The 22256-nt window shown below is 39.1% G+C and overlaps 1 protein-coding gene across 2 annotated transcripts in view; it reads right to left on the bottom strand.

Moving 5' to 3' along the window:
- Window positions 1–21944, bottom strand: part of ATG2A (autophagy related 2A) — a 75987-nt gene extending 54043 nt beyond the window's left edge. The window contains exons 1-12 of one of the 2 annotated variants that reach the window (XM_075187762.1): window positions 21665–21944; window positions 21068–21239; window positions 15692–15854; window positions 14464–14616; window positions 14167–14269; window positions 13683–13851; window positions 11290–11466; window positions 10628–10724; window positions 10349–10510; window positions 10063–10205; window positions 8976–9060; window positions 5483–5735 (exon numbers count right to left, since the gene is read on the bottom strand). In XM_075187762.1, coding sequence (XP_075043863.1) covers window positions 5483–5735; window positions 8976–9060; window positions 10063–10205; window positions 10349–10510; window positions 10628–10724; window positions 11290–11466; window positions 13683–13851; window positions 14167–14269; window positions 14464–14616; window positions 15692–15854; window positions 21068–21238 — 1676 coding nt within the window. In that variant the 5' untranslated portion in view covers window position 21239; window positions 21665–21944. Of the gene's footprint in view, window positions 1–5482; window positions 5736–8975; window positions 9061–10062; window positions 10206–10348; window positions 10511–10627; window positions 10725–11289; window positions 11467–13682; window positions 13852–14166; window positions 14270–14463; window positions 14617–15691; window positions 15855–21067 lie in introns of both variants that reach the window. The other variant, XM_075187760.1, reaches the window with a different exon arrangement.
- Between the last annotated feature and the right edge of the window lie 312 nt (window positions 21945–22256).

Genomic DNA, 22256 nt, shown 5'->3' on the forward strand with positions numbered 1-22256 from the left:
GAGGAGTATCTGGTGGCCAAGTATGACCAGTAGGAGTGGTCAACAAAGACAAAATTACTCATGTCACATAGATCTCCAAAACAATTCTGCAAAACCCTGACAAGAAGATTTTATAGTTACGTTAAATTCCTTTTCTCTTAATCCTTTGGGGGTCTGGGGTATTAAGTGCAGTGAGGGAACTTTAATTCTTTGAATTTAAATCATAGCTCCTCCCCTTATCACACCTACCGGAGCTTACATTAGTTACATCTTAACTAAGCCTCGCTCTCATCTGACAAGGAAGTGCTTGCGCTGCTGTACAGGGAGTGTGTTCTCTATAATAGAACACACTCCCATGTCTGCCACCTGTAAAAAAAGTTAAAATAAAAGAAATAAATAAAAGAAAAAAAATAAAAGCAGAAGCTAAAACGCTGCCCAACTCCATGGGCACCTAAAAAAACAAACTGAGGAGGAAGAGGCGGGGGGATTGTAGAGGGGAGGGGTCTGTCAGCAGTGCTAAAGTTTAACTAGCTAGGTGCCAATTCCCTGTGCTCCCCTCCACAACCCCATGGTAAGCAGTGTCCCCCAAACTGGATGAAAGAGAAAATCTTCTTTTCTTTGGCGTCCAATTGGGATACCCTGGAACTGTAGCACACCCCTCAAACCAAAAATAGTTGTGGTCTAAGATGAATCTTATTGCTTCCAGCAAGAATCTTATTTGCTGTAGTTCATGTGGTTCCACATTAGAAAAGCCTTGATCATGTTTAATTAGGGTATACAGTGATGTCACATTACATATCATGATATACTCTTCTTTACATTCCAAGCTATTCAGTAGATTGAGTACCCCTTTCCTCTGAATTTTTTTATCAATTTGATCCAGCTCCGTGTTTTGTCGCTAATATCCAATTAGTTTTTTGTATCCCTTTTCAAAGTTTTGTTTGTCCAAGTGATTATATTTATGGGAATGTTTTTCTTCTTTAATAGGAGACCCTATATTTACTGGATTCAAGGTTTTGTAGAAACGGGAGGGGTCTTATCGTTGGGTGTTTGAATGAGCAATTGTGATTTAGGGGCAGATGCAATTACAGAAAATCTCTGCAGATTTTTTTTCTAATGGCTCAGAACTGCGAGCAAAAATCAGCGGAGAAATCACAATAGTAATGGTAATAATGCGCAGCTAATTAAATCTGCCAACTAGTATTCCGATTTTTCCTGTTAGGATAATTTTCTTTCCCCAGATGTCTACCATCTTTGTGTCTTTGTGAATGGGTTATTTTCAATTGTGATTTGTTTTTTGAAGGGTAGCTGGATTCTCCCACTCCTTTGGTCTCTTTTCTATTTTTGTTACAGTTTCTATAATTGCCGACGTAGTCCGCAATGTCCCTTAAGAATTTGTTTTGTTTGGTTGATATTGTCTCTTGCCTTACACATTACACTACACACTCAAATAAAATCAGTAACATTGTTTCAAAATACTGGCCTATCTTTCTAAAAAACGAAATACTAAAGGAACTAATTTTTGCCAAACCTTAAAGGGATGACAGAACCTCTACAACTGCTTGGTCAAAATTGCTATACCCCCTGAAATACATACCCCGTTTAACACTTGGCTTAACAATAATGTAGGAGGAATCTATTTCTGCAATAAATGTTCCACATCCAGAAAAACGAACACCAGCACTACCAAACCTGTCACAGAATTCGTATCAAGTCACACAGCTAAGAGATTTAATATTAAGGAGAAAATCACAAGCAAGACCACAGGAGTGGTCTATCTACTGCAATGCCCCTGTCAGAAGCGATATATGGGGAGAACAAGAAACCAGAAAATCTGACTTGCACAACATTGTAGAAACATCAGAAATAAGGTTGAAAACCATAGTCTATCAGATCACTATGTGAAACATCACAACGGCAATCCAGCCTCACTGAAATTTCTAGGAATCAAGATAGTCAAACAAGATTGGAGAGGCGGCAATTACACAACTAAAATCTCCAGAGAGGAGGCTAGGTGGATATATGACATGGGAACCCTAGCGCTGCATGGTCTCAATCTAGATTTTGACCTAGGAAGCTTCCTGGAAAACTAAATAATTTAGCATGGCCCTATACATATGTCAAAGTAAAGGAATCCCCCCAGCATCTACATAGCCCAACATTCGGGGATCGCAGCTACTAGATGCTCTCCAAATCCATTAATCTGGATGCCATTCTCTCTTAATATGGATGTATCTTGCTTAGATTTCTGGGAGAAACATTTAATGTTCATTGCTCCAAATTATATAGAATGTAACTATTTCCTCTTGATCTAGATACATACATAAATTTGTGTGACTATGAACTCTCCATAAGAGGAAGGTCATGTAACATATCTTAACTGCATCTCTTTGAGAAACTTTGAAAGCCTTAAATAAGAGATAATTGAATTTCTCTCAATAAGGAGAAATCTTGTTCTTATTGTCTGAAAAAACTGAATGTTTATATCCCTAGACTGTACAGACTGCCAATGTTTCCTTTTTGTACCATATGTACACAAAAGTTTGTCAACTTATATATATATATATATATGAGAATAATTGAGATTCTAAATATGGTAGATGAGGAATGTCATCTAATAGTGGAAACAGGAGGATATCAAATATGGCATACACGAATATATGTCAAAATATAGTACCTTCCATGAATAGACATTTACTTATTTGTACATATCATCACCATCATCATCACCATTTATTTATATAGCGCCACTAATTCCGCAGCGCTGTACAGAGAACTCATTCACATCAGTCCCTGCCCCATTGGAACTTACAGTCTAAAATCCCTAATATAGACACACACACAGACAGACAGAGAGAGACGCACACACAGACAGACACAGACTAAGGTCAATTTTGTTAGCAGCCAATTAACCTACCAGTATGTTTTTTTGGAGTGTGGGAGAAACCGGAGCACCCGGAGGAAACCCACGCAAACACGGGGAGAACATACAAACTTCCTCACAGATAAGGCCATGGTCGGGAATTGAACTCATGACCCCAGTGCTGCAAGGCAGATGTGCTAACCACTACGCCACCGTGCTGTCTACTGAATGACAATCCCTTGGTCAGCACCGCCCATCTTCACGAATCTAACAATCAGAGATTGAAAGGAAGGATATTTACAAGCTGACTAGGGACTCACATTGCTATACCCTGAGGAAGCCTCCCTAAAGAGATGAAACGCGTTGGTCACAAATAAAATCACCACATCCTGATTAATCACACTTTGTTTATTCTACCATATCGCAGACGAGCCTGTTGATTCTGCCACTGTAATGACCAGAAACAGACGCAGCTCCGTGTAAGCCATGGCAGGACTGCCAATAGCCGGGAAAGGACTAATCCTTTCAATTACCTGTCACGCGGATCTAAGGGAGGAAGAAGCGTGAAAAGGACCAACAATCCAGGCACATACCTGTAGGGCGTTTCAGTTTACCCAGCTCCATAGCAGACATTAGAAGGGACTTTGAACTCATTCATTGAGGCTCATACCAGTAAATACATCTACGGGCGAGTGACATCTCTGTTAATATTCTACACCAGTTATGAGCTGTCCGCATGATTACCCATAGAGGATTTATTGAGAAATCTATGGACTCTTATAGGCACATATTGGAATTTTTGTTCCCAGTAAGAGTCATTTACCTTTGGACAAAATAAGGATTTGAACTCTGTACATTCTTTGTGAGCACATTCTGTGGACCACTTTCTGGAGACTCAGAAACCCCCCCTGCGTGCGCCACTGGATTACCTATTTTTGACCAGAACTTTGGCTACCTAAACAGCTATATATGAATACATCATATACATGTGATATTAAACTTCTCACATACATGGATATACATAAATAGCAACTGGTGGAGAACCAATCTACAGTATATTCTTAATAGTGATATCAGAAATCATGAAAAGCATAAAGGTCAATAAGATCTTCATCATCATCAGCTATTTATATAGCTCCATTAAATCTGCAGCGCTGTACAGAGAACTCGCTCATATCAGTCCCTGCCCCATTGGAGCGTACAGTCTAAATTCCCAAATACACACACACAAAAGACAGAGAGAGACTAAGGTCAATTTAATAGCAGCCAATTAACCTACTAGTATGTTTTTGGACAGTGGGAGTACTTTTAAACACTATAAGAGAAACCAAATCTATGAGAAAAGATTCTGACATCGTTCATGTAATTTACCTTTCACTTACCCCCTTTTTTTTAAATTACAGCACCCACCTTCTCATCGTAATTACGTCATACAGATAGGCATCATTATTGAGCAATTCATATATACAAGATAATTATTTACAAATCAATATACTAACAGTTATTTTGTAGTCAGATTATGATTGCTGCATGCAAAATTAACTAATCATGGATAACCATTTCCTCCATCGGTAAATTAGGATAAATATTCCTTTGAGGTTGTTGATCGACCTTTGAGGCATTCACTGTGCTGCTACAACAATGTGAATGCAGAGTCATCAACTTTCAGAGTAGCAATCAGTAGATAACAATGAGGACCTCCATTCTCAATACTCAGAGCACTGGATTCAAATGCCAGAAAGGAACCCTGACACATCTTATGGTATTTCACAGTAGTCATATCGTGAGTACTTACATTGCAGTCCATCAAAGTAATCTATTGATCACTATTGTGTCATGGTTAATGTGAATGCAGCACAAAGCAACACACTTTTTGTACGACTGCCTGAAAATATGTATCCTTAGACATATAGGGCCCGAATCAAGTTCAGACACAGACCTTAGGCCAACTGCATGTAATTCATGTCTGAATGCAAATTACACTTACAACTGCCTACGACGGGAGTGGGAAGAGGCAGATGAACATAGGCCATGTACAGTAGGGGCGTGCCAAAGCAGATGCAGCCAATTCGAATCCTGTGTTTCTCATAAATATGCCTGGTTTCAGCGATATCACTTACAACAGCTTTTAAAAACTACACGTATGCGTAACACTAGCTAGCACAGAACATGTATATGCTAGGAAGATTGACTATATAACCGTATTGCACCTACAGTATGCATTAAAAGCATCTTGATTTATACATTTAATACACAAAAAATCCACATTTTTATTCATTATAATTATTATGTTAAGAGTTGTTCATTTATTTTCTAATTTACTTTTTGCTTTTGGTGTTCTGACCTTTTAGTGGCCAGATGCTTGTTGGTATACTGCGATCTGTTGAATGTTGAACATATGACAAGTAACGTTTAGGCAGGGCGAAACATTTCCTGAGATACGTTTGGATTTTAATACGGTCGTAAATACACACAAGTTCTGTGCTCTTTTCTTTTAAACCGCAAGTTGGGCCCAAACATTAAAGGAGGCCCATAACATACATAAAACTTACAAACATAGCACATATCTGTGTCTTTCATGTAATCAATGTAGCAAAACTGATTATCCATCTTCTATCTGATGGTCTCTTTCCTTCTTACCTGACATTGCTCAGTTGACAAGCCTTTTGGAAATGCTCTCGAAGATGCCCAAAGTCTCGTCCACTGAATGCTGCGTCTTTGAAATACCCCAACTCCTTGAAAAAGTGACTTGCTGCTTCTCGACAAGCCGGATCCTGTAGAACAGCGGCTTCAGTAGGAATGTGGGGCACAGTAACGGTAAGACCACCCACTGTCAGTTTCACCAGTATCTCAGGTTTGAGAGGTTCCAGAGTGGAAGAGGAAGACTGTTTACCTGCCAAAACAGTAGGTAGTATTTGGTATCTATTCCCATTATGTCCATTGTGCCCTTCTTTAAAGTGGAATAAAACTGTACAACCATTTCTGATATGTAGTAGAGAATGGCGGATTGTACTGTTTTAGCAGAGAGGACAAATGTAAGCGCAGTCTTATAATGGGAGATCTTATCAGCCGATTTATCAATTTAAATGTGGATCTTGCCATTGTATTGTTGGGACAACATTGACTTTATCCTTTCACTGGCAACAAGTACAACACAAACAGAAATTACTATATAAGGTAGTAAGCCAGATACATTTGTCATTATTTTGGACTAACTTATACCAGCTTCCAGAAACCATTAGTTTTTTCTTAACCTCTTTATTTTTTCAAAAAAAACTTACTGTAATATATAGTTTAGTCCCACTTTGCAGAATTTAAGAACAATAACTTAGAACTTCTGATAAAGTGCCATTGGTTAGTTTGTGTAACTAGATCAGAAGATTAGCAGTTTTCACTGTATCACTGTATAGGATAGTTGCTGATCCCGATAGCCCTGCTTTATTTTCCAGTGTTTGACGTATAGTGGAGTTTTATTCCTTGCATGTTGTTTAAGGTTCATGTATTTTTTGCAATAATCTATATTTGTATGTGTTGAAGTGATTTGTGGTTATAAGACCTTTTATGTAGTATTTTGTGAATTTTATTGTGATTTTTTCTTTGTTTTTTTGCATCGCTTAGGAAAAACTTATCAGGCATAATATCCTACACAATTGGTGTACAGTAGATCACAATGCAGTTTTCTTCAAGCATGGATAATTGCACATAAATGTGTATGTCTTGGGCCAAAATGTCTGCTACTGAAATTTGAACCGTGCTCCTCCTGTTTTTTGTTTGCATAAAAAGGATACTAGTCCCAATATCAGGAAATAAAGCTTTTCAATACATATATAGGGCCCCTCTGGTATAATAGATTATTAATCACTAAGCAAGCAAAGAAAAAAAAAACAGAAACATGAGACCATTCTGTATCTGAGAGATGACCATAAATTGGCAGAACTTAGCATGATTTCCCATATCCTCGGGGTAGAAGTTCTACAGAGCTCAAACCATTCCAACAGGTGGATTACCAGGCGCTGGAAATGGCTAGCACATTCTTCATTCTAAAATGACTTTAAACTCATACAGGCACAATTGGGTGAAGTACATGTACTGTTCTTGAGTCTTTGGGGTAGAGAAGGATCTGTACACCTTACTCAAGAGTGGAAATATACCTTGCTCTGGCCAACCTGTTTAACAAAGCATCAATACAGGGCAGAGCATAGTCATCAGACACAATGGTTACCTCCGCTTGAATGATGTAGTCTTGTCATGCTTGGGAACCAACTCAGCAGAACCTGCCCATGGACTGCGAGATGTCTGGATAATGCCTAGACCCAGCATCGCCTGTACCTCCCTGTATCTACTTTTCTTCACTTCTGGTGAGACCCAGCAAGAATGCTGCTTTGTTTACCTATGCTCACCAGTTTTTACACGCAATGCTCCCAGTCTCCTCCTCCAAAGTAGCCTGTAGCATTTGCTCCAGAGTCCACAGTTAGTTTGTGGATGGTAATGGTGTGGCACGAAGATGGACCAGGGACATTGGACCTGTTCAGTCATGAACTGCTTCCCTTGGTTAGTTAGGATCTTACTGGGGAATCCTTCGCTGCTAAATTTTCTTAGCAGTGTTTTCCGCAGTGTTCCACAGCCTCGGGATACCATGTTATGTAATCGACCGTATTGGAGGATGTACCAAGCACAGGCAGGGGACATACAATGTCCACAGTCACTCGCTGAAAAGATCCCCCAACTACTGTCAAGAAGCTGAGAAGAGCATGAACACTGGGGCAACCAAGCCACTGATAAGCACTACAGGTCTGTGCGCCATCTGATGCTCCACACAGCTTACACTGGGAAGTTCTGCTCTTTATATCCAGTTGAACACACAAAGGTCACCTCTAACCCAGTAATCAGTGGCAGGCGTGTGTGCTCTTTTTCCACTCCTATCTATACAACACCTGTATAAGGAGGAGATTGGGAGGTTCAGCTGTAAATATCCCACCCAAACTACTTCCAGGACTTGGGTAACCAAGGTTTTGAGCCCCCTCCAAGTTAAATATGGCTCCAGGAGGGTAGGACCCAGACCTCAGAGCAGCAGTCCTACATCTGCCTCCAGCCAGAGGTCTGTAAGCTTATTCCAAGCTGCTCTGCACCCATAGACCTTCATGTTGCAGCGCACCTACAGTAATCATTAGAATCCCTTCTAAGCTAAAGACTGGTCTATTGCAGCTACACTCAGGTCCCCCTCATGGGGAATAAGGATGCAGCAGACCGAATACACCAGTCCCCTTTCCTGCAAACTCTGCATGGAGCTCTGGTGAGGCTCCCAGCACTGCCTTCTGCTCTTCCCAGCACTTGGGAGCATGAAAGGCAGCCCAAATGACTGCCGGGACCTGGAAGATCTACACTAAACCACCAGGAGTATGTTTTTTTTATTATTATTATTATAAATACCATATTCTTTTTCTTACCAGTAACAGATCTTTAATTAATTTAGACCAAATACGTTGCATAGACAGTGTTAAATAAAACTTACCCTGCCACAGATGAATAGGATAAAGAATCATAGGACTGCTGTTATCTTACCAATACAAAACATGGACTGTTTTCAAAATATATATATTTCATTAAATTCTACCCTTTTATAAAATATCCATAGCAGAAGGCATGTGACTCCTACTGATCATTCTTATACATCGACTACAGCCAGGTCAGGTAAAGGAGCCAGGTTTGGTCATTAAGACCAGGCACTAAACTAAAAAAAAACCAAAAAAAAACACACAAACAACCACACACACACACACACACACACATTCCATTTTGTAACTTTCTCTAAACATGTATTAATGTAAGATTACATTTTTTATGAAGATAGATTTTTCTGTTGGTGTAGCTAAACTATTTTTGTGCAAAATTATCTTATTACAGAACAAAATAAGAAACGTGATACAAATCTTTATAGTAGTAAATTGCAACAAACTAGAAAACCCCAAAAAGTTTTATTCCAAGATAAACATATAACATAATGTAACATATAATAATGTCCTAATAACTGATCATTCCTCTGTGATACAAATACTGCTGGACTCTCTGTACAAAAACAAAATACAGGAACGTACAACATAAACCAAAATATAAGATATAAAGCAAATCTCACCTTGTGTCTTGTGGAGACTTTGCAGTGGGGGGATAGTGGCAGAAAATGGTGAATTTCCAAACCGTCTGGGGCTGCTCAGCATTAACTTGAATAGAGACACATATGGTAGAGGTCAGTATCTATGTAAACTGATTAGAACATCCTATGTAATCATATAGAATTGTATATTTCAATTATTTGGCTACATAACACCTGTGTCACACTTTAACACCAATACATGACTGCGCAATACAACCATACACTATTAAGCTCAATATTGTGAAAAGATATGATTCTACATTTACCCCATATCATTTCATTCTCAGTGTTGCTTACCCTTCACCCTTTAGCTTTGGTTAACAAAGGTGGGAGATAGGGCTTTATTTACAATAAATATTTTTTTGCAGACTGTTATATAAGGCAATGTTTGCAAAAAACCCAAAGATGGCACAAAGAAACTTATTCTTAAGCCGGAAAACTCGGCAGGTCCCCTGGCCTGGGTGCAAGAAACAAGCCTCCTCAACACAGTGAAAGTGAGCACTGTGTCCTGATAAACACCTTGGCCTAGATACCATCTGGGCCTCAGCACCATCAAGGTCCCTGCCCCATCCAGCCTCTTCACCATGCTGACCTTCCAGGAATCTGTACCATCATTCTAGGTCCATGTACAATCCTGACCTCAGCATCTTGCTGACCATCACACCATAGTAGATCCACTAAGCCTATTGTCTCACATGCTCCTATTGCCTCTCTTTACACCCTACCTGTAGAAAGTAAACTCTCATTGGCAACGTTTTCTCCCAAATGTCTAATATCTGTGGACTCTCCATCTTTCTTGCGTTGTCCCTGTCACGTCCTATGCTGAATTGTTTCTGTATGCCATGTACTTTGTTCTATTCATTGCACCCATGTATTTACTTTTCTACTTAACTGTACCCATTGTTGTGCTTACTGTTCTCATGTAAGCCTTATCTATATAATTATGTCAAGCACTTCGGAATCTGTGGCAACATATAAAAATAAAAGCAAGGTATCTAAAGCCAATAAATTAAAGTAGCAGAGGTCAGACAACATAGCGATAGGGTACATTACTCATGGTATGACTCACCCCAGGAGTAAAGGCTGGACCCTGAAATTGATGGCTGCTATAGTCACTATAAATTGAAGAGTCAAGATCCACGTCTGATAATTCATTTGTAGATCGGACAGAACTGACGCTGTTTGTCAAAGCCTTCATAGAGTAAAACATGTCTGCAAAGAGGAACAATGCATGATTACAATACACATTTTCATCACTGCTAAATGTTTTACGTTGCATTGCCTTTATACATTTATGTTGAAAGTAAAGCTCAGACAGACACTTTACATGGTGACTGCTGGGATCAAAGCTTCACCTCCATTCTCCAAATTCTGGAAAGGCACAAGTTCAGGGTCTGGTATTAATAGAGATCCAGATCCCGAGTGCAGCTGCTGGTTCAGATCCTGTTCTATCAGCTTCAAATCCTCCATGTCCAAAGGGCGACTTTTCAGCAATTTCTCCCTAATACTGCTCGATTCTGAAAAACACAAAATAAAAATGCCACCTTCAATATAATTTCAATACGCTTTTCTTATGCTTGGGAACTATTGTGTAATGTCATGGTCAAATGATGGTATTATTCATATGAACTGACCTGAAATACTCAAGGCATCCATTAATAGTTGCAAGTTAGCTATCTGACATGGATTCAGGAACAAGTGCAGAGACCCGACCTTCCCATCAATCTCCATCTGTAAATATAAAAAATATACCACGACTTAAGTGCAAACATAAAATTGGCTGCTTTTTGCACCATGTTGACTGCACATAGGCATTGAAAAACAACAATCCAGAATTCTGTGTTTTTGTCCCCATAATGTTCGTATGTGTTCAAATTTACTATAACCATTGTCTTCCCAAGTATTTCTACTTTGGTGGGGTCCTCTGCCGTGAGACCCACACCATTCGCTGTACTCAGCAAGGTCCCAGTGCTTACATAACGCCAAAACCTCTGCCAATCATCTTCTGTACTGAGAATTGGATGCAGTGGGTCTCATTAAAAGCTTGAGAGATGATGTGTCAAATCTTCCCTAAACTATGTAATATATGTACTGCAGACACCCTGCTTAATACAGCGATGATGAGGGTACTGGGGAGTCCCCCCACCAAAGCATTAATATTGAGAAGGAATTTAATAAAATGTTGAAAATCCCTTTAAGGTTTTATTGGAGCATTTGTTGAAACTATAATTTCTACTCTGATCACAAAATAGATCATCAGAATAGTATACTACACTACAGTGTCTTGTTCTGTTACCTTTGGTCCTGGAAACATGTCATTCTGTTTCAGTTTGATAATCAGTTCTGTACATCCAGAGCAGCTGCCTATTTGGAGGGTGGGAGGACTGGATGTTGAGGGCTGTGCAGATTGAGTGGGAAGTCCTGAGGGTTGTATTGTCTGAGGCTCTGTGTGCTTAGTCTGCACAGGTGGGTCCTGTTAGGAGAAAAAAAAAGAGTTACCAAACAAGCACTCCAAAGGGCAAGGACATAATGCTATGTGCCTGCACTTTGTAGGAACTGCAATGTCACAAAATAGTTTATGTAAATGCAAGATTGCCCTGAGAAATATACCTCATGACAAACAAAAAGACAAAAAAAGTGTATAAGTGCCAGTAATACAGTAAATATCTGATCCTCTATCATAGTCAAATCATTAACTGGACAGATAACCTTAACTATTGAACTGAATGCCACAAAATAAAAAACGGTTATCATCACTTGATAAGGAAAATAAATTTGTACATAAACATATTTCACTAGCTGCAGCCATCACGTGTAGGACATAATAAACACCTTCTTTCTTCGGCAAGGTTCAGTGTGTGTTCTTTGCATAGTATTATAGGGGATTTCTAATAATGCATCCTGTCCTATTAAGCGAAGTCTGTTTATATGGTGAGCTGGAAGTTAAACCATAATGTTATGGAAGATGAACGCAAACCTTGTAAGAAACTAATATTGATTGGGCTTGTTCATTAAGGAAAGAAAACGCAGAAAAAATGATTAACTATGAACCATGGCAAAACCATGTTGCATTGGAGGGGGATGTAAATTTAAAATGAAATGGCAGATTTATAGTTGGGGTAGGGCAAGTCCTAGATCAACTTTAAATTGCAGTGTGCAAATAAGCTATCATGTATTTGTCTGCTATACAAAGAAAACAGGCACTATTTAACTTATGTGCAAAATAATAAACTAATTTGCACCCCTTGTATTGTAACATGGTTTTATCCAGGAGAAAATGTGTTCATTTTGTTTGCCTTAACTAATGAATCAGGCCAATTAACTTTTCCAATGACAAAAGAATGAAAGGTTAACCAAACTATAAGATGTCTCAAACAAAATAGGAGTGATGTGAAATAAACCTCATTACTATCAGCTGCAATCGATGCACCTCTTAAAAGTAACCTTTTGTCTAACAACTTATATGTGGGTATTGATTGAAACATTTCATCCTTGTGTCCAGGCCCGGAATTTCATGCACAAAACAAGAGAGTCTCTAAAAGGATAAGCTGCCTTCTACTCCTAAGCAAACTTAAAAAGAGTGGAGTGTTTATTGTAGCAAAGAGTTCAAAATAAAAAGTAAAACAGAATAGGACAACTATGTTAAAAGATTTATTTTCCCCGACCATCACAAACAGATATGAAAACTCCTAGGCAATGTCGAAAGTGAACATAACAAAGAATAGCAACAATTCAGGCACTCTTGATGCGATATCATTTTGATATAGGCTTTGGTATATGATAATGCAGATAGATGGATTTACTTGCGCTCTTCACCCCCCCTAACCACTGGGAGGTAAAAATAAATTAAATGTACGTCTAGAAATCAAAAACAAATGCAGAATCATCTGTATGATGTGTTAAACTAAGAAACCAATGTTTCAGGTGAAATTATTCAGACTATATACTTCACATGGAAAAATATAATGATAATAGGACATGGCTATCTTGGAACTGGGTTTGTACATACTCTAGGACTGATTATCCAGCACCACCAAGCTAGTTACAACTTCTGAGAATAGTAAATGACACCCAACATATACAGTGAAGTCACATTGTAAAGAAATACAGATAGTTTTACAATATTGTGCACATTAAAGCCCCTTACCCATTGGTGTAAAAATCATGCTTTTACTAAAAAAATGTAATGCTAGGAAAAGCATATAAATGGGTATGGGGAGAGAACCTATTGGTTCCAAGGACCACATACACACTTGTGCCCACGGTAGGGAGGGATTGGGATTTTTTGATTGCTCTACTTGAGGTAATTCCATCCCCCCCCCCCCACCCCCAAACCCCACAGCATCTTTTCTCAACACCAGCCTAATAGAAAACAAATGATACTGTACCAATCATCATTATAGTATTCAGTATTACAATATGTAAGAAATACTATGGGTGCACTGTTTGCTGTCACTCTACCTTGGCAAAGGCTCTAAATAATCCATACAATCCTAGTTGCATAAAATTCAGTAAAAAAAAAAATTAAGTCGTCTAGCCAAATCAATGAATTCTGACATGGTATGTAAACGCTTCTAACAACAAGATTGCGACTAACTGCAACTTTGGATTTAATAGGACCACTTTTATTCTTTGCCTGGACTACATGCTCTCCCTGTTGTGTCACTGGAAACGCCACCATATAGCTACCTCAGGCGCAGTCGTAGGAGATGGGGTGTGTCCCCTATTTTTGAACTCCTCATAGTGGAGCGAGACGCCACTGAGCTGCAGGATCTTCTGGATGAAAGCTGGAGGCTGATGGATGTCCACCGGGAAGGTGTGACCAGAGTCTCTTACAGCCTCATCACAATAATCTAGTCTGAGAGTAACAGAGAATGAGATTGTGAGGGATTATGCAATAGAGGGTAAGATACAAAAGAAATACATGGGACAAATAGATCCTGAAAATAAACAAAATAAGACAGCAACAAAAAAATAAAAATATTAGACAGCATTAAAAGCAGAGATATATAATGGGGTACACATAAGGGAATACAGAAATATACCATTATGATTGAAGGAAAATAGTAGCAAGTGAAATAATATGTCAATCCGGAAAGATCTTTAAAGCAGATACAAAAAAAGAACTAGAATTGAAAGAGTGTATAGAAATATCTATTTCTCACAAACTGACCTTTTGATGCGTATTTCAAGAGCTGTTCCTGTGGCATATTCTGCTGGCGTATTCTCAATTCTGATAATGGTATCTAGAAAGGTCACCTTAATCCTCCGCAACACTGCAAAAGATTGAAGGCATAAGGTGACACAGAGCAGAATAAACAAGTGATCTATGAGTCTGTCCCTCTTACTGCAAAGTAAGGCGAAGGCATACAATACAACAAAGAGACAGGATGATATAGAAAGAAGGGAGGATGTAGTCTGTCTGCTCTCTGCATTTTGAAACAGTGTCAATGTTAGATGGCAATTCTACCTGTCTCTATAGTTTGTGCAAACATCTCCAGTCCTTCAATGGGCTGTGGTGGCTCAGAAGGCTCCTCGGTCTGCTCCTTTAGGCATTCCTGGGCTAGCTGCATGCTGGTGGTCATACATGAGGACCAGCTATGAGACTCTGCCCCTGCTGAAGCTGGGAACATGGAAGTGAAGTGGGAAAGAAATTGACAGTAGGAAAAAAAAAATGTTAGAATAGTTTCCCTTTATGCTGGGTGCGCTGTAACTTCTGGCTTATTTTATTGCTACTATGCAGGTTATAATACTTGCATACAATTGAAAACAAGCTAGAAATAATTATTATTATTTACAGGTGCATATGACACTACAATCTTCCTGTAGCAGTACAACAAAAGGCAGACATCACTACTCTATGTTGCCGTTTACATTTAGATGCTGAGGTTATCTACATGTCTGTACAACAAACTGAACTACAAAAGGGCACATATGTGTTACCTAAGATGAAATATTATGCTCTGCCATAAACATTCTAATGGTTACAGGTTGGTCGAGCATTGCCATTATTATTGCCTACCTGTCTGTGTACACCCAGTTTTAAGGAATGAATGCAATATATTTTTTTTACCACAGTAATACATCAAACAATAGCTTAAACAATATTAACATGACTATACGGTATATATGATCCCATGTTCTCAGGTAAACATAAAAACATCACAAACTTATCACAAAATTAACCAAACTTAATGGAGATGTGCACCCAAACACGGTTTGAATGTAAAACCCTCTTAGTATCTAGGGTCTGCTTTCTGGAGATACGAGTCTACCATTCACCAATGGCTAATTCTCCTAACATGTATGGCAGAATTTTAAAATGCAGTGCTTCAAACACATGGGAGCTTGCTATATATTAAGAGCACTAACCTACCAATGGTCTCAACAAACAACAAGCTTGTTATGTGTGAAGGGCATTGACCAATCAGCACTCTCGGAACATGACAAACAGCTATGTGTGGAAAGCACTGAATGTCAAAACTCTTCTGTAATTGATGGCAGGAGTATACACTGATAGTGAGGTACAGGGTAGAAGACTAGCACTCAAACAGTAGGATTTGATTTAGCATCACAATGCTATCATTCTGTTACTTAAGGGGAAAGTGTTTAACACGAAAAAGTGTTTGTGTGAACATTTCCTTTAATATGGTTTTGCTGATATAATACAGCAGCAAGCGAGCATCCTCAGCACTTACCAGTCCTATATTTGGGTCGACAAGTAACCTGTAGTTCAGACACCTCCAGAGTACAGTTTTCCGTGACAAGCGCTGACCAAGGGATGGTAACCGAAATACTGCCAATGAAGCCATCAATAATCTCAAGTGGAGCACCGGCTGAGTCCAGGAGGTCATTCACAGACTGATTGAGGTCAGAGAGAAAACATGGAGGACAGTGAAGAATGAGAAAAGTAGAGGGCAGTGAGTAAGATTAATAGGACATTATACACATCAGAGGGGAAAAACAGGTTTCAAGAGCAGAAAAAGACATAGGTGAAGAAGAAATACATAAAGTGGTGGGAATAGAGAAACAAATGTTACATTCAGACTTATTAAAACTTTTGTTATTATTAGCAATACACAACAATCTCAGCTCTATGATAGGAGCACAACTTTCCGTTTTCCATCTACTCACTGGCAAAGTATGTATGTATGTGTGTAGGTAGTGATGACTCTCCATGACAAGTAACTGCACCTTAAACCAGTTCAGTTGCTCATACTGAAGTAGAAGCAAATGACCTATTTAAACCAACTTTCCTCTTCTACGTTGAATTGGCCATATACTAAATCAACTGATAAAATACGGTTTATATGGCTGTAAAACTTATAACCACAAGTTTTCCAGAAAATATTCAGTAAAGCAAAGATCTAATTGGTGATTATTATTATACTTTATTTATTAGTCTCGGACATATTATGCAGCACTGCAAAATGAGGGAATCATGACACAAATTATATACAACAGCAATGTATATGGACAACACTACATTTTCTGTACTCTAGTTTACATAAATGTTCTCCATTGTCAGCTTCAAGAAAGCAACATCTTGGAAAGGTACAAAAAATACTTAGTAAGAGCAGCAATTTGCACACCAGTAGAAGTATGATTTAATAATCACGTCATAAGGACACAACTGTGGACCATTGTTTAGTAAACTATAACTACCATCCAGTTAACAGATTCTATTGGGCCACTCTGACAAGTCACAAAAGGAGACACACAGGACATTCCGTAATTGAATATTGTTTTAGAGTGACAGCTGAGGATTTCCTGGACTTTATTCAAGCCTTCCAAAAGTAAATGACATATGTTTCTTGGAATCACCCAGGACACTGAACAAGATACTATGCTCAATGTATTAGTTAAAATGTAATTTTAATCCAACATCCCCCCTCCTCTCTCCAACTAAAAGACTCATACATATGTAAATAGTGTGACCATGACTGCACACACACACACACACAAAAAAAAGTGTTTGTTGTGGCCAATTTGCAATTTTAAATCATACGATTCTTTAATGGATAAATGGAATTGCCCAACTGTATTAATGGATTTTTGGATTTTTCAAGTTGCCTTTTCATATTGAATAACCTAGTAGATTAGGTTGATGACCCTTTAACACAGTGTTGTCGAGGAGTCGACACACCAGTTCAGATTTTAGTGCTTAGTATAAATAAAATAATTTCTTCTGCTGCAATACATACAGGAAGGATGTAGAAAATGTGTTGTGTCTACTTGTGTTTCTGCCACAGCTTGTCATTGTACCTGTACACAGATAGAGATCTAATGATTTAGATGGGATTGGGCTCAAACTCTTAATTGTTCCTATAATTTAGTCATGAGCACAAACTATCACTCTAATGATTTTACTCTATAGACAGAAATTAAGGGTTCAATGTTCAATATCCCTGCAACACAAACTGAGGTTACTAGGTCAGTCATTGAAATGCAGATAATATGGAATAAACATTATGCATGGCTGCATGGTGGATACCTATATGACAAAAACCAAAGGCATGCAGCACACATATAAAGTAATAGTAATGCAGCCTAGGTGCATGTGTCTTCCTTGTACTCCAGTTTTACATGGCTGCCCTGGTAACCTTAACAAACCACAGTATTAGCTTGGAAAATTAATTACTAGGGGGTAAATGTATCAAACCTTCTAAAAATTAAAAGTGAAGATGTTGCCTATAGCAACCAGACTGTAGCTATAATATACTAAGTACATTGTAAAGAATGATAGCTAAAATCTGATTGGTTTCTATGGGCAACGCCTCCATTTTCATTTTTTTAGAAAGTGTAATACATTTACCCCCAGGTGGTATATTAACTAAACTGCGGGTTTGAAAAAGTGGAGATGTTGCCTATAGCAAACAATCAGATACTAGTTAGCATTTATTTAGTACATTCTACAAAATGACAGCTAGAATTTGATTGGTTGCTATAGGCAACATCTCCACTTTTTCAAACCCGCAGTTTAGTTAATATACCCCCAGGAGTGATTGTGAAAGTTGCTATATAGAGACATAAGGACAAGTCCCTCTACATATATATTATATATATTTACAGTATTTGTTAGTAATTCTGGTTGTGAATTTAGCCAGAGCATTCACAAGCTCATGTTTGCTATCATTATTAATATAGCAGACATTTCATACTAACAAAAAAGATCAGTGGGAAAACAGTAGTGCTATGGAGAGATTCTGAGATGTCTATGCCATGCTTAAGTACGAAATACATTTCCACACATAATATAGTAAGACATATGTACCCAGGAAAACATACACCAAATACAAAACATGCATATCTCTACACTTACATAATCATATTTATTATCATATATTGTGTTCACCCAAAACATATGGCTTGCTTGATGTATTAATCACACTTAACTACTCCCGAGTTTCCGGGAGAGGGGCGTGACTGGAGGGCGAGGCCAATTGTGTCATTTTGACCCCTCCCCCGTGACGTAAATGACGTTTACCGCGGGGGGCGGGGCCAAAATGACGCGATTCTAGGTGAATTCCTGTGATGCAGGAGAAATACCAGCTCTCGCGGGAGCCCTGGAGACTCGGGAGTCTCCCGGACTTTCCAGGAGAGTTGACAAGTATGGTATTAATATTGCATGATATGCAAAACCTGTAGCTAAAGAAGGTAAAAAGCCTAAATCAGGCCTGTCCAACCTGCGGCCCTCCAGGTGTTGTGAAACTACAAGCCCCAGCATGCTTTGCCAGTAGACAACCTGTTGATAGCTGGAAGGGCCTGCTGGGACTTGTAGTTTCACAACATCTGGAGGCCCGCAGGTTGGACAGGTCTGGCCTAAATAATAAAGATCACAGTGGTTGTTACAGATTACTTGTTCCCAGACAATTGTATTTCACCAGAAATTACATCAATAATGGTGGCTTTCAAAGACGTGGAACAAATTTAGGGACATACAAGTGGCAGGTAACTCTTGAGTAGCAAATGTATCATTGTCATTTTAGTACCACTAATTATAAAGGACTGCTGAAAAATGGTCAGATGTTTTGTACATTCCTCTTCAATATTACTTGCAATTCATTACTAAGTAAAATGACATGACCTCATAGATGTTAGCTTATATCGATATAATATATACACTAATATATATATATATATATATATATATATATATATATATATATATATATATATATATATATAAATTATATTATTAGAATTGTTTAGTACATAATATTCACCAAAAAGCTTTAGAACACGTTTTTAGAGCATTTTTCTATCAAATGCAATTTCAACATATTTGACCCTGATTGCTCCTGGATTACTGCAGAATCATTCTTATTTCAAATCTGCCCAAACATTTTTAGATGACAATGTTTCCAATGCATTATTTATTGCTCACAATATGTAAGCACAATGCTGCTGGTCTTATAAATAATACCTAACAGGGCTGCCCTCAGAATCTGTGGGGCCCATTACTAATTAATCTGGCAGGGGCCCCACACCCACCACCGTCCCTCCTCTCCATACACGCCCCCTCCCTCTGAACAGTACATTTCCCCCTCCCCATCCCAGTAAATGCTCTGCTCCCCCCCCCCTCACCATCCAAATGCTCCAATCCCTCATCACAGAAAACCCTCCACTCCCCCCACCATCCCATCACAGAAAATGCTCCACTCCCCCCCCCCCTCACATCCCATAAAAGTAATTACTCCACTCCTCACATCCCATCACAGTAAATGCTCCACTACCTTTCCCATATCAAAATAAATGTTCCTCCCCCCCATCACCATAGCATCACAGTAAATGTAAACCCCCCCCTTCAAAATAAATGCAAAATTAGCTTACTTCATTCTTGAAGCGATGCTGCGGCTCCCGATCACTGACAATCTGGGAGCGCGGAACACAATGATGAAGTCACAGAGCTTCATGCTCCCAGCCTATCAGTGCTTGGGAGACGGCGCATTCCAGAGAATTGATGGGTCGGTTGGTGAGACTAAGGGGACCAGACAGTCCAGGGTTCCAGGCCCTTTACAGATGTACTGGCCGTACTCCCCCTGATGGGGTTCCTGGTACCTAATGTTTCAGATTAAACCTAACCTGACCTAATAATCAGATTAAATGGACCTATAAACACAACCATTCTTTTTGTCACTGATATGTGTGTTAAACTTCCCACAAAGGATACCATATTTTCCTAGGAGGGTCCCCTCTTTCCCAATCCAAAACCTTTAGCACACAATACTTACTTTCACATAATTTAGACCCCTCATGCACCACAATTAAGAGCACAATAGGTTCCTTAACCATTAAAATCAGCAATAGGACAATATTTTCCTAATATTCCCACTCTCCCTCCCTGTCTTGGGGAAAAACTGCTCAATTTCTCATAGCCCCAGCAAATAAATGGGGGAAGGGGGTTATGAGTAGGAAGACCAATCACAAGCCACAAAAAGATTGCAGCTCCTGATTGGTCGCACCGTACCCACCCCCCTTTCCCCTCTGCCATTTAGAAACGGAGCTTTATTAATTTGCCATCAATTGCGATGGGAGCGATGTTAGGAAACTATTTTTGTAGGTATTAGTGCAGCTTTAACCTTATTTGGAACCCAAAAGGAAGAATAATACATTTATGGCCTGAGCACACTTCAGGTTACTTGGATGTTCACAATTTTCATTTCAACATTCATCATCAACATGAAGCAATCCTGAGTTCAGTACATCATTTAGCATTCACTGACCATCTTGAGAACTTGAAGCTCTCATAATCAAGGAAGTTGCTTTTTTTCTTCAGTGTATTTATGTGATCATTAAATTCAGAGTCCTTACTAATTCCATAACTAAGGACAATATTCTCAGTGTTCATGCTTTGGGGGAAAAAAAAGGATTTTGAGCTTCAATATCACTCCATCAAGTAATGTTACTACCTTGACATTTCGTAAATAGTTATCCTATCCACTGTGACACACTGAAACACTGCAATTGTGGTTAGTCAAAGTTAGCTAGGGATTTGTTCATTGGTATTCCAAACATCTCCAGTTTCCTAATTTAACAGAGATCTTTGTATAATTAAGTATAGACAATATTACCCAGATATCAAGGTGTATATCGGTTAGACGTCCACTTCCATTGTAAAGGTCCAAACTCAGCTGCTCCAGACTCAGTCTCTCCTCCAAGTAGTGACCAAGGTAATGTTGTAGGAGATACCTGCAGGCCCTTTTCTTGATTGAGCTGGACCATGGAAAAAGCCACCGCGACATACTGGGAACAGAAATGGGGCAAGGGATGGGGGCAGGAGAGATAGGGGAAGGGAGAAGAAGTCCACTCTCACCTCATTAGCCAGAACGTGAGGTGAGGGGGTGGCTACCGACCACTCTTTGTTTTCCAAACCCTGTACCCCCAAAACTGTGATTTTTGTAGCTCTACAAGAATATGTTTTTTGTATTTCACTCACAACAGGAAATGTCACCAATAGGGTTTCCTGTTGTAAGTACTGCTGCCCCCTCAGAAAGTGATATATTAATATGTATTACAATTTTATGTTAAGCATAATAACAAAATAAGGGGCACATATACCTGTGACATAAAATGATCACAATCCACAGTGCGTTTTCAATTAGCATTAACAATAATGTGCCCTTCTGTCGCTATTATAACAGCTCCTATAAAAAGCAGCTGTCAGTCACCTCTTTCTATACAACCCGGGGTCGCCTTTTGTCCTGTGACTGGACTCCTGTCAAATTCTAATCACCAGTTCCCCTTCACCATACAGAGCCCTTATGAGACTTCAGTGACAATGTCTCCCTATACAGCACTGCGCTCTCTGTTGTGTCTTCATAGGGTTTCGTGTTATCCAGTCCTCCGTTTTACTGGGTCACCAATTCCCAGCTAGGGAAAAGCTGCGACGCCCGGTTCCGGGTCACTAACTGTTTTGCTTCTCAGCAAAAACTCCACCCCATTCGTGTTACGCGTTGACGGCAGGATGATCAGCAGCCAATTACGTGAGGTAAACAACCTCGGTCACGAAAATGGGACGGAGAGAGCAGAGGCGGCCATCTTGGTACACCCAGAACAGGTTAGACTTATTTTACTACACTGTAATTGGTAAGAGCGACTCTGGTACACTCAAAAAGATTTTTTATTGAGGACAAGATACATTTCCTAATATATAATTCAAATTATACGAACCAGCAGTGTTGACATAAGAAATATTAAGCCCCCTTCAATTTGGTAAACAGGGAACTATATGTGGTATAGTATACTAAAAAGATCCCAATT

The sequence above is a fragment of the Mixophyes fleayi genome, chromosome 10 (assembly GCF_038048845.1).
Source record: "Mixophyes fleayi isolate aMixFle1 chromosome 10, aMixFle1.hap1, whole genome shotgun sequence".
Classification (NCBI taxonomy): Eukaryota; Metazoa; Chordata; class Amphibia; order Anura; family Limnodynastidae; genus Mixophyes; species Mixophyes fleayi.